The sequence below is a fragment of the Lipotes vexillifer genome, unplaced genomic scaffold, assembly GCF_000442215.2.
Source record: "Lipotes vexillifer unplaced genomic scaffold, Lipotes_vexillifer_v1.1 scaffold1330, whole genome shotgun sequence".
Classification (NCBI taxonomy): Eukaryota; Metazoa; Chordata; class Mammalia; order Artiodactyla; family Lipotidae; genus Lipotes; species Lipotes vexillifer.
In genome coordinates, this window is record NW_006787533.1 from 1,438 (window position 1) to 16,282 (window position 14,845).

Below are 14,845 nucleotides of genomic sequence, written 5' to 3' on the forward strand. Positions count from 1 at the left end.
AGATGTAAAAAAAAATAAAAATAAAATACTTTTTGAGTCAAGGTGGAACATAACTAAGTACATATGTATATACATACATACGTGTATAATATACATATGTGTGTATATATCTATATCTTTCTATTTCTATTTCTTTCTTTCTCTATCTATCTATCTATCTATCTATCTATCTATCTATCTACCTACCTACCTACCTACCTACCTACCTACCTACCTATCTAGAGAGAAGTACCCACCCAAGTATGCTGCTTGGCTGGTGGACTCTGCCAGCCCTTCCCTGCGCAGGTCTTTGCCTGCATCCCCGGGGGTGGAGCAGTGAGCGGGGGAGCTCTCCAACATGAAGCTCTTGCTTCTGGACGTGCTGATGATCCGTGGAGGCAGGAGCACATTAATGACTGTCTGCAGTAGCAGCTGCACCTCAGGCTGCTCCAGCCATGGGCTATCTGCCGGGCAGAATTTGTAAGGAGGAAGTGGAAAGAAAAGCAAGTCACAAGGTAGACTTTCCACGTTAGACACAGAAAAATTCAGCTCTTTCTCCAATTCCAAACTAGAACACCCTAGAAATTCGAGTGCCTTCCCCACCAAGTACAGCTTCTCCTATGGACAGAAGCAGCGCTCCTGGTACTGGGTGTCTCCTCCGTAGTCAGCACCCAAGGGTCCCTGCTCTTAGCCAAATCTCCCGCTTACCATTTCAGCCTCCTTTCTTTTTTTTTTTTTCTGCTCAAATACTCATAATGCACTGTCTTTATGTTTGAGATAAACCTTTCCTAAAAGAAAAAATCCCCCAAGAATTAAGAGTAATGAAAACATATTGGAATTTAGTGACAGTGGCAGGATTTACACTAAACCTAGTGTCAGTAGGTTATCCAGTCCATTCTCTGTCAATTCACATCATAGTGTACTTCAGTTAATACCATTTTCTTAATTGCAACAATGCTCTCCTGATTTTTGCTGTACTGAAATGCTTTTAAATAGGATGTATCTTCTAAGTGGAGCAGAGACAGTCTTGACCAAGGGCAGCTAAACTGAAAAGAAAGAACAACTCTTATTTCCTAAGATAACCTTGTTTAAATCATTCAGATCAACTTCAGTGACGGCCTTCATGGGAAAAGGAAGAAATAACAGCCTGACACTTAAGAAAACACAACAACAATGATAAATTTCCTTTAGTTAAATTAATCAGACCTTTGCTTCCAGATCCTACTGTGAGCACAAATGGGATGAGCAGATTTAAAAGCATCCCCTCCCTTCGCTCTTGATTGGTGAATGGGGAGATCACATGGCTTAAAGGAAAATCTTCTTTTAAAGCCTGTGCAGCAATAATAGAAAAAAAGATTAATTGACCCCCTCACCCATTCAGTCTGTTTGTTTTTACACAGCATGGAGGAGATGGGGACTCCCTGATGGCTGCACCTGCAAACTAGGAGTTCAACTGTCATGTGTGCAGCATACAAGATTCACCCCAAACTGATACTTTACCATTTGTTTGACATAATTGAGAGCTATTTGCCTAAAAAACAGCAACATCTTGAATATCAAATGAAAAATCATGATACTTATAGTCTGGTACAAAAACAACCGCACTTCCCCATTCATTTTATCCATGTGTCCACCAGTAAATATTTTAGCGACCAAAGAAAAGGAAGAAAAGAACTTGCCACCTGCTCCATTGGGGAGTTATTTAAAAATCCTCTCCCCTGTATAAGATCTTCTTCAAGCCAGAAAGCAATAGACAATATAAAAAGAAATAAATGATCTCTGTATACGTGTTGTCAAAATGTATCACTTTAGGGATGTCTTTATTTCCCTTCTGCCTGGTAGCCACAGCGCTTGCTTAATCTCTTTTCCATCATCTAACCATTCTCTGGATGATGGACCATCAAGCTTGGTTGTCAGAGAATGGATGGGCCGGTTATCCATTTACAGCCATTGTATACTTCCCATTGGTCAGAAAGCTTTCTGGTGATTTATCACTCTTTAAAGTTAGGTGACACACAGAAATAGGCAGGGAAATTGGCATTCTATACTTTTTTGCTTTGGGAATGATTATTTTAATTTTAGGAAATAAAAGAAGTGGGAGAAAAATGATTTTAAAAAGCACCCGCAATATTCAGCCCACAACCATTAAAGAAAATTAAGATATTCAAAGTCTAGTAATAATATTTGAATTTTTTTTTACTGCAATTCTTTCTGCAAATAATTTAAAACCAGACTTTGAACATTACTGCCTCTTTTAATTAACAATTGTGAGCTGATTATCTGTGAACCATTATTTTCCTAAGGTACTGACACACGTTTTAAACGACGGAAGCGGCTCCTGAGGTTGTGGCGGGACTAAATGACTCTGCTATTTTTGAGATCTCAAGAAGAATTACAGAAGCACAACTTTAGGACCAAGCTCAGGGCTGAAGCTCCAAAACTGTAAAAGTCTGGAGATGTTTACACTTCTGTTTCACAGATTTTGCCCAGCCTTTGCAGAAAAATAAAAGAGAACACCATGATCAGGTGCCTCAACCAGCAACGTAATGAGCGTGACAAACAGGTAAGGCAGTCACACCTGTATCTGCAATGCTACAAGCCGGACAACAGCTGTGCTGAAGGGCAGAGGTGGTGAGAGATAAGGGCTGAGATGAAGAAGGGGTAATCCATCAGCAACACTGGAGGGTCCTACCACTCCCATCACCTGAAATACAAACAGAGCACATGACCAGCCTTGACTACTGCAATTTCATGCAACTGTAGTAAGGGAGTCTCAGTCAATAATAATAATAATAATGATAATGATAATAAAAAATTTGAAGGTTGGACATGTTACTTTCAATCTGTTCGTGTTGCCTTCTTTTGAAGGCATGTAATGTCTGGAGTCAGATCAAATGATTACACTGGATTCAGCCAAGGTTTTGTAGAATGTTGCTTATAACTAACTATGTAAATAATGAGAGATGAACCCAAAATTATTCTAAGCAGGAGACTGGACATACTTACTTGTGGACTCAAAGGAATGCAGTCAACATTCTTTGATGGAGTAAATACTGACAACAATGATGATGGCAAGAGCTCTACTTGCGCTAGGCATTCCAGCTACAGATTTATTGCTCAACTAGCTAAGCAGCAGATTCTATTCAATGAAATGCTCTACCACGGTTTCCACATTGTACAAAACCTTGTCAGGACCAGACTCTAGATATTACATAACTGATAAAAAATTTTTTTGTTTTCATGTAAATCCTAGACTGGCCAACCCATAATGTGATTTTTCACTAAAAAAAGAAAAAAAAAATCCTCTTTGCATTTTAATCTCCCCCACCCCAGACTACTTTAACTTCTAGCCAATTGTGCAGTCTCCCGCCACCCCACTCTCCAACTGGCAGCCCTCAACTCTCAGCGCAGCTTGAAGAGGTCAATTGTCAAAGTAGTGCGTGGGAAGCAGCACACCAAAATCCCATCTGTAGAGGGACGGGCCCCTTGATCTCCCCACACACTACCTTGAAATGTACCTCATTATTTTCAGTGTCACCTGAGCTGTCTGTTTTCATGGGTAGGTGTGTAGGTAGGTAGGTTGACCTGTAAATCTTCAATTCAGAGAAGTCAATAGCAGAGTTAAATTTTGTAAAGTTTCATAAGATTGCCACTTGGCTACTCACCAGATTGACACAGACATTGATCAGTGACCTAAGGTGAGGCAGGAAGGATATGATTGGCTGCCTCTGAAGTGTCAAACAAACCCCTTCAATCAAATTGCTGGCAGGCTCCCACTCAACCTGTCGCCTGGAATACAATATAGGAGCCATTAGCAGCGTGGCTCCCTTCTGGAGACTGTCTGAAACGAGTGAATGAGACAGTGATTCTGACGCTATCTAAGACAGGATGGGTGTCTGAGACAACAAAATGCTTCAGAGGGGAGGAAGTTTACCCACGTTGTTCCAAAAGTACAGAGCACATTAGGAAGGGAAGAGGATACTGAAAACGTAGCAGAGGCACTCCTGCCCCACTCGACTAATGAGACAAAATCTATTGAAGAAAAAACAGAGATGATGAATGGGTGGCATTTCAAGTTTCCTGGTTTTAACTATGAGAGAGGGTATGAGACTACCGTTTTAGGAAACCCATCATAGGAGTCATTACTCCCAGTAGAACCAATTTGACTATAGGCTGTGTTTCTGAAATGTTTTTATCAGACTACAGTGGATCTCATCAGCTTTTATACCAGACTGCAACTAATTAGATTTATATGGCTTAACTCTTGCCAAAAAGATGGCATTAGAGGAAAACAGTCTATTTAAAAAGTGTTCTTTCTTTGCCTCCTAAAAAATGATATTTTGGGGCTACATTCTATGGTAGTATAAATGGTGGTATACATAACCCAATTAGATGAATATGAGATTTTCTGTAATAGAAAACAATCTGGTCTGTAATTGTCTCAGTACTGAAGAGTCGTTTCTGTGGCCCCCTAAATAAACAAGTTGGGCTTTACTGAGGTCAATGCTATTTCCTGGAAATAATTTCTAAGCTTATATTGCCTACCAAATTGAAACCTCTACAATGACAAAATGGAAACGTTCATACATGAGGATATGTTGACATTCCTGAGGCTCAAGTAACCCACAGGTTAGGTTCAGTCAACATTTCTCTTGTTGAACTGAGATCACCTGAAGAAATTAAATCCAAGGCAACCCCAAATTCACAGCATGCACACCAAGAAAATTGCCTACAATTAATCAAGTCTATGAATTTATCCAGAAGTCTACTTTTAGGAAACTGCTGTTCTTTATAATGGGTTTAGTTATATGACAAATGAGTTAGCCTACGGAGATGTTAACGTCTTGAGAAGAAAAGTTATTTTAACACACCCTTGTGAGATTTATAAGACTGGCCATTTGCCAATAGGCACGGATGTTCCACTGGGACCACTAAAGAAAACAGGGGTGCTTTAAGGATACTCATTTCTATGCTACTAAAATAAATAACCTTGAAATAACGTATAGGCATCCATCATCACGGTAGAAAAGAATATAGGATCAAACTGTCCATTATTAGAAAATCTTTCAATTTCTTTTTAATAAATTCAACAGCTTCTGATGGCTGCATAAATGAAAAGAGCACAGGATAAAACCTGGAAATGTTCTAACAAACTGAACAGTAAGTGCTACAGATTCTTGGGCAAGAGTTGCATTGATTTGGGGTTTAGTTTAATAGGACAGAAAACGGTCTCACTAACCCAAAGTGGAAATTTCCAAACTAGTGGGTTTATTAGCATTTATCAATTGATCTATCTTCTCACTGTGGCTATAGGTTTCCAAACTGGGCTCAGAACTCCAGGTAGCCTGGTTCGGAGGCATCTGCTCACAGAAAGGCTACCAACTGATATTTCAGGCCACTGAGTGGAGGGCAAGTGGCAATAATATTGATTTAGTACCACCTGAATTAGGTGAAAAGGTGAAAATTAGGTATTTGTTATCAACCCTGAGAGCTCTTCAGCTGCTGCTTCGCTGATTATTGTAAAGCTTGGCATTTCTATAAACTGGTACCTAAAATACTATGTTAAATACACATTTTTGAACATCAAGTTAATTTTTTTTCTCTCCTTAGTTGTTTAATTTATAAGGCATACCTTGCCTTACTTCAAAAGGAATTGAAGGATACACATTGAATTTCTTATGTGTGTCAGATAAGGAACATGATAGCTAAGAAATCAATAGATTTTTCAAGATAAATATATTTTTTGAAGAATATGTTATTTCCTCAAAATATAGACCCTGCTACTTATGCATTCGTATACCTGATTAGCTCTGCACATATAACCAACTGAACACTTTTGAGCCATTCATTCAACTGCGGACTGATCCACCACCTTCAAAAATGACAAACTTGAAATTTGAAGCTTGTAATACCAACAGCTGACTAGGAGGCCTCCTCACCTCAAAGTAGGCATCTTATGAATTTTGTTGAACATCCTATCCAATCTCTTTAAAATGAGGATAAGGGCCGGCCTCACTGCCTCGGCTGTCCAGTCGGTGATAGGGAGCATCTCCATGATGTAGCGTCGAAGCCCACGGCTCTCCATTGTCTGGGTGTCGTATGGTGCCAACTTCAGAAGGGAGTGTGCAATTTCTGCCAACCTAAAATGTTTTGTTTCGTTTAATAAGCTTAGAAAGCCACCATGAGAATTTTCCCACACAGCATCATGCTAATCACCCTCCTTCCAGCACACTGACTCCCTAAACTGTGAACATTCTGGCACATTATCTCATAACTTGTAAATAAACGTTTTAAAAAACAAATCTGGACAAAATAGGCCCATACATTTCAGTTGGTTGATATATCTTTTAAGCCTTTTCAATTTGTAGGTTCCCCCTCTTCTGCTCTCGTTTTGACATCTAGTAATTTATCTGCTGGAGAAATTAGCTGTTGGTCCTGTAGCATTTCCTGCACTCTGGATTGTGCTGATTGAATCTCCATGGTGTCATTTAATTTATCCTATTTCTCCTGTATTTAATTCAATTGGTAGTTAGATCCAGGGGCTAGATCAGATTAGGTTTTGATTTTCTGTGATGTGTCCTTCACAGGTGATGTGTACTTTCCTCAGGACATACGTGATTCCTATCTGTCACTCTTCATGATGTCAGTGGCTACCAGTGATCACTGCACAGATTCCTCAACTCATTAGAAGTAGAACAATGGTAATATTGTATCGTTCCTTTTTTTCCCATGTATTAACTATAGCTTTTTTTTTTTTTTTTTTTTTTTTTTTTTTTGTTTGATGTTGAATATCTTTGCATGTGCTCATTTGCCACTGTATATCTTTGGTTTGTTTCAAGAGTGTTTTTTATTTTTTGCGGTACGCGGGCCTCTCACTGTTGCGGCCTCTCCGGTTGCGGAGCACAGGCTCCGGACGTGCAGGCTCAGCGGCCATGGCTCACGGGCCCAGCCGCTCCGTGGCATGTGGGATCTTCCCGGACCGGGGCACGAACCCGTGTCACCTGCATCGGCAGGCGGACTCTCAACCACTGCGCCACCAGGGAAGCCCAAACTATAGCATTTTAATAAGAAGTCCTTTTGATTACTCCAAGAGAGACAGGACAAATGCTTAAAAAGAACTACAGTTTAAGAGCACGCCAGGTGACTCTGACAGGCACTCTGGTATCGGAATCAGAGCTAGGCCCTTGCCCCTCTACCACATGGATTGCTCTACAGTTGCTCTGACTAGTGCCGTGGATGGAGGATTCACCACTGCATGAGGCAGCTCATTCCATCTTTGGACATCCACACTGAAAAGCTCTCATGTTAGGTCCCCCAAATTCCCTCAGTTTTTTCCTACGAGGCTTCATCTGGAAGCATGAATTCAATCCATCTTCTCCATGGCAACCCTTCACTATCAAGAGTCACTGTCTCTTCATGCCCACTCATACTCTCGCCAGACTGAACATACACATTGTCCTTCTGGAAATTGTGTGTGAGTGTGTGTGTTTTAAAGAAATCATTTTAAACAGTCTTCACACTCTTCTGTTTATCTCTTTCTCACAAATGTGCCATGCAGAAAATAATGCTTTACTTTTCAGGTCGTTTGACTGACAGATAAAAGTATATCTATATACACATTTCTTTTTTAAATGGGTTTTTTCTTTTTCTCCCAGTTTTATTGAGATATAATTGACATACAGCACTGATAAGTCCAAGGTGTACAGCACAATGATTTGACTCATGTACATCATGAAGTGACCACCACAACAAATCTAGTATATACACATATTTCTTTTCCCTTGTTATCTTGTAGGTAACCTTAAGAAATGCTAGAGAAATAACTGATCTATTTCAAGCTTGAAAACAATACTTAGAGTTGGATTTGTGTCATTTTATGGATTATTAACTGAATTTCTCTCATCTCTTGTCATGTTACAAAATGAATATGCTTCCAGCATAAAACAAAAATTTCCTTTAATACAGTCTTTGCTGTACTATCACATGAATAATCTTGAGAACACAAGGGAGAGACGGAGGGGGAGAAAGGAAAGAGGGAGAGTTGGAGAGAGGGGAGAGATGGGGGAGAGAGAGAAAAATTAGTTTGCAGAGCTTACTATCCTGCTATTCTGCTGCTTTGGCAGCTTTGGTCTGGGAAAATGAGGTAATAAATTCCTTTAGGGTAGAAACTCTATCTAATCAAGAACGTTTTACTTGAGAGCCTTGCAGCCAATCATAACTTCTGCAAATGCAGGGGTACAGATTGCCTCAACACTCCTTCTTGGCTCCCTGATTCAAATCGAGTACTTCTTGCAATTATCTCCTCTTTTATATCACTCCATTTCTTTCTTTTTTTTTTTTTTTAAATCAACCTTCTCTCCTTGATGGATACTATCTATCTATTCTGTTTGGCCAGAGAACATGACGGGTCCATTTTTATTGAGAGCTGGTGTGAAATAGCATGAACAGAGGGGATGTCGACTAAATAGTCCCTGGCATTAAAAAATTCTGCCTACCTTCCCATAGATCCAGGCCATGAAATAACTGTGCTCATACAGGTTACTCTTGCTGAATTGCATCGTGACGTTTTGCAGCTTTCAGTACCGCCAGGCATCCAGTCACGTGAGACTGGTCCTTTACCTGTGATGGGATGTTGGTGAGGCTGCTGCCCATCACTCTGCTCTTTCCTTTCAACATGCCTCAACCAGGAGATACTTCTTGTTCTTCATATTTTAAAAAGGGGATTTTGCTTTACCAAAAAAAACTAGTTGTGTGTTTTATCTTATTGACACTATGATTTTATAACCAGCCATTTCTCCCTGTTGTTTTGATAACTCAGAAGCCCAAAGTCAAATTTACAGTTTATCAACAGTATCTAATATGATAAAATCACGTAGATTTCCCATGCTAATCTTATCATAAACTATTTCCCTGCTAATTTTTCACACTGTTTCGACTCTCTAATTTGTAAATTGTATCCCTTTGCATCATATAATTTTCTGAGTTGCCTCAAGTACTTGGTAAAATAATGAACACATAAATACATGTGATATATAGTGCTTGCAACACCGCATCCTGTATTCTTATGTGTGCCTCACGTATTGAACTGTGATCATGTTGAGGACTAGGGCTTTATTTTACATCCCCAGCGTCTAGGATAGCATGTGGATCTTTCTCATTAGCGTTAGCATCTACTGAGCCCTAGATCTGTGCCAGGCACAGAGCTAATCATTTGAACTCCTAGAGCTCATTTAACCTTTAATAGGGTTTGACCTCTAGAGGGAGCTCCAGGCCTCTCTAACTCATGCTCTCCCCTCTCTCCAAATGCCTTGAGTGTAGATACAGATATACGTAGGACAGTTACTAACCCATTACCATGATCTCTCCCCTCCCCCCCCCTTTTCACTCACTCTCCCATCTTTCAGGAATCTTTTCCCCTTTCTCCCACAGAATGTCTGTCAATAGTAGTGATTCTCTGACTCTGGGAATGTGATGCACAACTACTCAGGTCAGCTAGCCATTATCAGTAGCAAAGGAGGGGAGATGGCCTGAATGGAGCACGGAGTTACTATGGCAACAGAAGCCTAACACTTCAAACTTTCCTCGCCTTTCCCAGGGCAGGAGCTGAAATTCTTAGTGCAAAATAAGTTCTTCCCCATCAGAGCACAGCAGGGAGTGTGAACACATGTGACGCTCTAGACTTCTGGGTGTGTGCCAGCAACTCAGAGAATGTGAAATCAGTCTGGAGGATAAAGAGCCTGTGTTCTCCATACATTTCTGGCTTCTCATTTTCCCTCACTTAGTACTTTCTAAATTTTTCAAGGAATCATTTTAAGAAAAAAAAGAGACGATAATCAGGAAATTGGTGTGTTTTGCCAAATTGCAATGTTATTTCTGAAAGGCTAGAACTTAAGCCTACCTTTAGTTTTACAGATATACTAAATTTTTCAAGTGAATATTTTGTTACCAATGGAATTTTCCTTTCAAGGAATTTTTATGATGCTTTAAAATCTGTTACAAATCTAAATAGAAGATCATCTGGAATCATGTTCCTTTTAAGAATCTGAAAGTACAGACACAGCCTTTATAGTTTGAAGCAACAAGTGAAATGACATCTCCTTAGGAAAAAGGAAACATGAGTGCACAGAGATATAATTCTGGGGGCTCTCCCTGACATACCAGGAGTACAAATTTTTAAAGGATGACTGGCCTCATCTAGTGCAGAATTTTTACCAGGACACTTTTTCGAAACATTGGAAGGCTATCATGCACAATATGTATAAAAGGGATCTCAGACCCAACCAGAGTGTGGCTCCGAGTTAAAACTGCTCCTTCCCTGCAGGCCCCTCACTATGAGTCCTCAGATAGTGTAGCGGCAGAGCAAGTCCTCAAGCAGAAAGTAGCTGTGCATTTTTTTGTGTAAAATAAGAGAGAGGAGACATTGGATTCTTGTGAAAAATTAGAATTTGTGCAGTAAAGAGCATGTGGAAGAAAGTTACTTCCCTATGAATTCAGGTGATGCAATCTCCCTTTCACTCTCTTTTATTAAGGAGCAAATGTATCAACTGGGCTTTTCTGTCTTTAAGAACATTTCTCCCCTGTCCACGGTAAGATCCCTTTCCACAGACTTAACATCTATTTTCCCAGAGGGCCCTGTTTGATGTGCATCCAAGCTACAGGAGACCAATCACTTTCAGCCAGTTTCAAGTTTTTATCCTGCCCCACATTTATCTCCCCGCATACACCCCTCCCCAACCCCCTCCAGACATCCGGCCCAAGCCGTGTGCACACTCAGGGGCAGAGAAAATGAGGACAGTACCTCATGTGGGACTTCACGTCCAACAACTCCAGGGCAGTGACCCGCGGTTCCCCGGCCAGGTTTTGCAAGATCTTCAGCCTGGGCCCGCAGTGCTTGTAGAACTCGGTGCAGATGTTCAGCAGTGACTCCCGGGGTCTTCTGAACTCCTCCCGAGCAAGCCGTTCATCTAGTTCCTCTCTGGGAAGGCCCTGCCCTTCCTCCAGTAAGTGCAGGTTTTCTCTGGGGAATTAGAAAAGTTTAACTGGGGGTCTGGGAAGGTGTATGGGGGGCCACTATGAGAGGAAGGTATCACACTGAAGAAAATTATGATGCCTTATATTACATGCAAGTTAATGAAGCAGCAGGGCGGGGCCTAGGAGAACCTTATCGGAAGGATCAAGAAAGTTCATCATCCTGCAAGAGACTGTCATCCCAGACTGTAGTGGCTTTCCATTAGCCACTTCCTGAGGATTTATGCAGAAGTAGGATGCCATGCCTGAATGAAAAGAAAGCTGACGGAACCATAACCCAGCTCACAAGGCAAATTATCACAAGATGACAGAATTAGTACAAAATTAGGTTGTCTTTCTGTACCTGATAAAGTGCAGTTTGGCGCCTTGTTCCTGGTACCTGGGAGTCAGAAAAACAGTAACTATCAGAGTAGGAGCAGGGGCCCTGTGGTGGGGCCTCTTAACGACTTTTTCTTACGAGAAGCCTTTGAAGTTACACATTTTGGTAAGCTCCCTAATACACACATACTAATCCTAAAATATAAAATCTTGATCTCTCATTTGCCTACCACATATGCTGCAACTATAGCTGCCATGAAAGCTGTTCCACTGCCAGATAATTTGTAGAAAGACAGATACTCTAAAAACACACACAAACTCATGGAATGTGGTCAAATGAAGGACATTTTGGAAAACTTTCAAGGTGAGGTGAATCTAAGTTGCAGTTTTAACTTCATGTGCTATATTTTAGGAAGAAATATGGCTGATTTCCTTTCAGTTCTAGAGACTTCTTGCTTTATGAGTGATGGGTAACAGGACTTTAGAAGCCCTCTTTCTCTGGGCACCTTTCATCTAGAGTTGAACATAGCTCAGTAAGCTTAGAGAAACCCCTAAATATCACTGAAACTCATTACTCAAAACCCATATAATCATTTTCCCCTAATGTGAGAAACTGAGGTAACACTATCACATCAGATAATTTATATCTGATGTGATAGTTTGGAACTTATTTCATTTTTAACATAAATATATGATAAGCAGGGAATTTACATAAATAATGATATACACTTAATAATGTGCTTCAGAGAAAATAGAAAATTATTCAGTTTTTCCTTATAATCTCTGCTAATTACTCCATACTGGGAAAAGAGAACTTTCTCCCTAGCTGATTTTGGGTTTGCTCTGTCTTAAATCTTCCTTGGAGGAGGAAGCTAATTAAACTTTTATTTTTGTCTCAGAGTATTTAGAGGTTAACCCAGGCAGAATGAAGTAAAGTATTAACTAGTGCAGCCAGTGTCTGAGTTGCACCAAAAGAGGGAAGGTGATTAAGTCAACAACCATGAAAGCATAAGTTAAGGGGCTAAGTAAAAGCTTGGATGAAATGTCTGTAGAAAATCTGTCCAGATGAAAGAAAGGTGACTCTGCACAACTGCCCTGGAATGAGAAGCCACCTCCTGATTATTATTGTTTCCTTTGCCTTTTTCTTGGAGGCAAGTGAAACAACACTGGAATAGTTCAAAGACCACCCAGGAGGCAGAGAACATCTTGCATGTTCACACAAACAAATGGACATAAATACCAGTTTCTGAAGGTGGCTTACTTCTCTTCATTTACAAAGGTGACAATTGCAAAAAAAGCCTAGGTATTTTCGTGTAACTCTCAACTCTCACCTTCTCTTTTCCTTGGAGATTTTCACGCTCAATATCGACTATTTTCAGGATTCCTTTCACTTGCAACAGCTGAGATTCAGGTTGTACGACATTGAGAGACCACAGAAGAATAAAGCCAGTGAATTACCTGGTAGTCACCCCAGACGACATGGTGTGGTTGGCTGTGGTGGCCCCTTTATGACCCTGGTCACACCTGCTCATCTGGGGGGCTGTCATGGGCCTGCAGCAACAGTAACAAAACCACAGAAGCGGAGACACTTATGAAACCCTCAAGTTACTGCAGCTCACACAAGCTTGAAGCTAGAAGCTTATAAAGACTTTGGCCTTTTCTGTCACACTCCTCTGCTGAGTCTGTCCTGGAAGGCACTTTAAAGGGAACACTGATTCCCAAGGGTCTAGAAGCTCACCACGATTTAAGGTCTTTCATTTCTTGGTCCTGAGTAATAAACAAGTACTCTTCAAACCAGACATTCATGAAATCAGACTTCTAAGTCTGTGCTGATTAAGTGAGAGGTAAGAATTCATTTTTTCAATTCCACAGGTACCAGGAAGTTAGCCATTCTAGACAGTAAAAAAAAGATAAGGGTGTACATATCATTTAGGCCACCTGCTCCATAATCAACCACTCTGTTTTTCTGAGAAACTGTCAAACAAGGAAGGAGTCTTTCTAGTCAAAGTTAGACCTAAGTCTGTGTCTTTATTCCTGTCGTAAAGAATGGAGTTGAGGACATGGGGACGGGAACGGGGAAGGGTAAGCTGGGACGAAGTGAGAGAGTGGCATGGACTTATATATACTAACAAATGTAACATAGATAGCTAGTGGGAAGCAGCCGCATAGCACAGGGAGATCAGCTCGGTGCTTTGTGTCCACGTAGAGGGGTGGGATAGGGAGGGTGGGAGGGAGGGAGACGCAAGAGGGAGGAGATATGGGGATGTATGTACACATATAGCTAATTCACTTTGTTATACAGCAGAAACTAACACACCATTGTAAAGCAATTATACTCCAATAAAGATGTTAAAAAAAAATTATACCTAAGACTACCCAGGGAAGTCAGTAAATTAGTATCTATTGTTAAGTCAGTAATTTATTATAGATGCTAAGAAATAGGTTCAAATCAGCTCATATATAGGTAAACTGCCTCTGTGTCATCTGTGACATGGAAAGGAAGATAAGGCTTTTCAAAGCAATTGCTTACATGAACTCTTTAAAGCTTGCTTTTGTCATGCTCATTTTCTGTATGCTGGTTGTGGCTGGAGAGTAACCCTTTAAAAATCGCCCCAGACCGTCTATTCGGTGCCTTTGCTGTGGGGGGCAGAATTTAAAGCTAGCCCCAAGGCCTTCCCCCCAATGCCCCACTGGTGTTACTCCCGTTATCACGCTACATCATATGGCAAAAGAGAAATGATCTGGGTAGGCCTAATCTCATCACCGGCCCTTAAAAAGCAGAAAGTTTCTCTTGGGAAGGGCAGACAAATTTGAAGTCTGAGAAGGACTCAAGGCACCCCTGCTGGCTGGACGACTGCGGGGCCCTGTAAAAGGGAATACAGGTGTCTTCCAACAGCAGAGAGTGGCCCCTGGCTGACGGTCAGGAAGGAAAGGGGACCTCAGACCTAAAGCTGCCTGGTGCTGGATTCTGCCAAAACCCTGAATGAGCTGAGAAGTGGATTTTTCCCCAGATCGTTCCAGTAAGAGCCCAGACCAACTGACATCTTGATTTTGGCCTTGCGAGACCCTGAGCCGACAGATCAGCTGAGCCTGCCCAGATTTCCGGCCTACAGAACCATGCAATGATAATAAATGCGCTCAGTTTTAAGCCTCTCAGTTTGTGGTAATGTGTTACGCAACAATGGAAAACTAATACTGATACACTTGTAATATACTTGTTTCTGTGTTACTACCTATAGAACGGTTAATTTGTTTTCATGAGCAACTACATTAGGACTGTGGACGTGAAGTGGTATTCTTCTCGTTTTCTTTTCGTAAAAACAATGAAGCCAATTTTGTTGTGAATAATTACAGTCAACCAATGAGGCTAGTCTTCCACTCCATCTTTTGAATATTAAATACACTAGAATATTTAAGGCCACAGAATTTCAAATGTCAGAGCTCCATCCATAACTCTTTGTGGAATTTTTGGTTAGTCAGTTTTGGAGAAGTTAATTGACTTATCCTTATAAAAGGGAAT

At 40.8% G+C, this 14,845-nt stretch overlaps 1 protein-coding gene across 1 annotated transcript in view; it reads right to left on the bottom strand.

Annotated features, from left to right (window-relative positions):
• Positions 1-214: 214 nt before the first annotated feature.
• Positions 215-14,845, bottom strand: part of LOC103072412 (protein unc-80 homolog) — a gene marked incomplete at its 3' end in the record, with an annotated part of 220,293 nt that continues 205,662 nt past the window's right edge. Inside the window, exons 49-56 of the mRNA XM_007460228.1 lie at positions 12,784-12,876; positions 11,351-11,386; positions 10,778-10,996; positions 5,919-6,119; positions 3,645-3,768; positions 2,558-2,683; positions 1,186-1,309; positions 215-443 (exon numbers count right to left, since the gene is read on the bottom strand). Of these exons, the coding sequence (XP_007460290.1) occupies positions 215-443; positions 1,186-1,309; positions 2,558-2,683; positions 3,645-3,768; positions 5,919-6,119; positions 10,778-10,996; positions 11,351-11,386; positions 12,784-12,876 (1,152 nt within the window). The remainder of the gene's footprint in view (positions 444-1,185; positions 1,310-2,557; positions 2,684-3,644; positions 3,769-5,918; positions 6,120-10,777; positions 10,997-11,350; positions 11,387-12,783; positions 12,877-14,845) is intronic.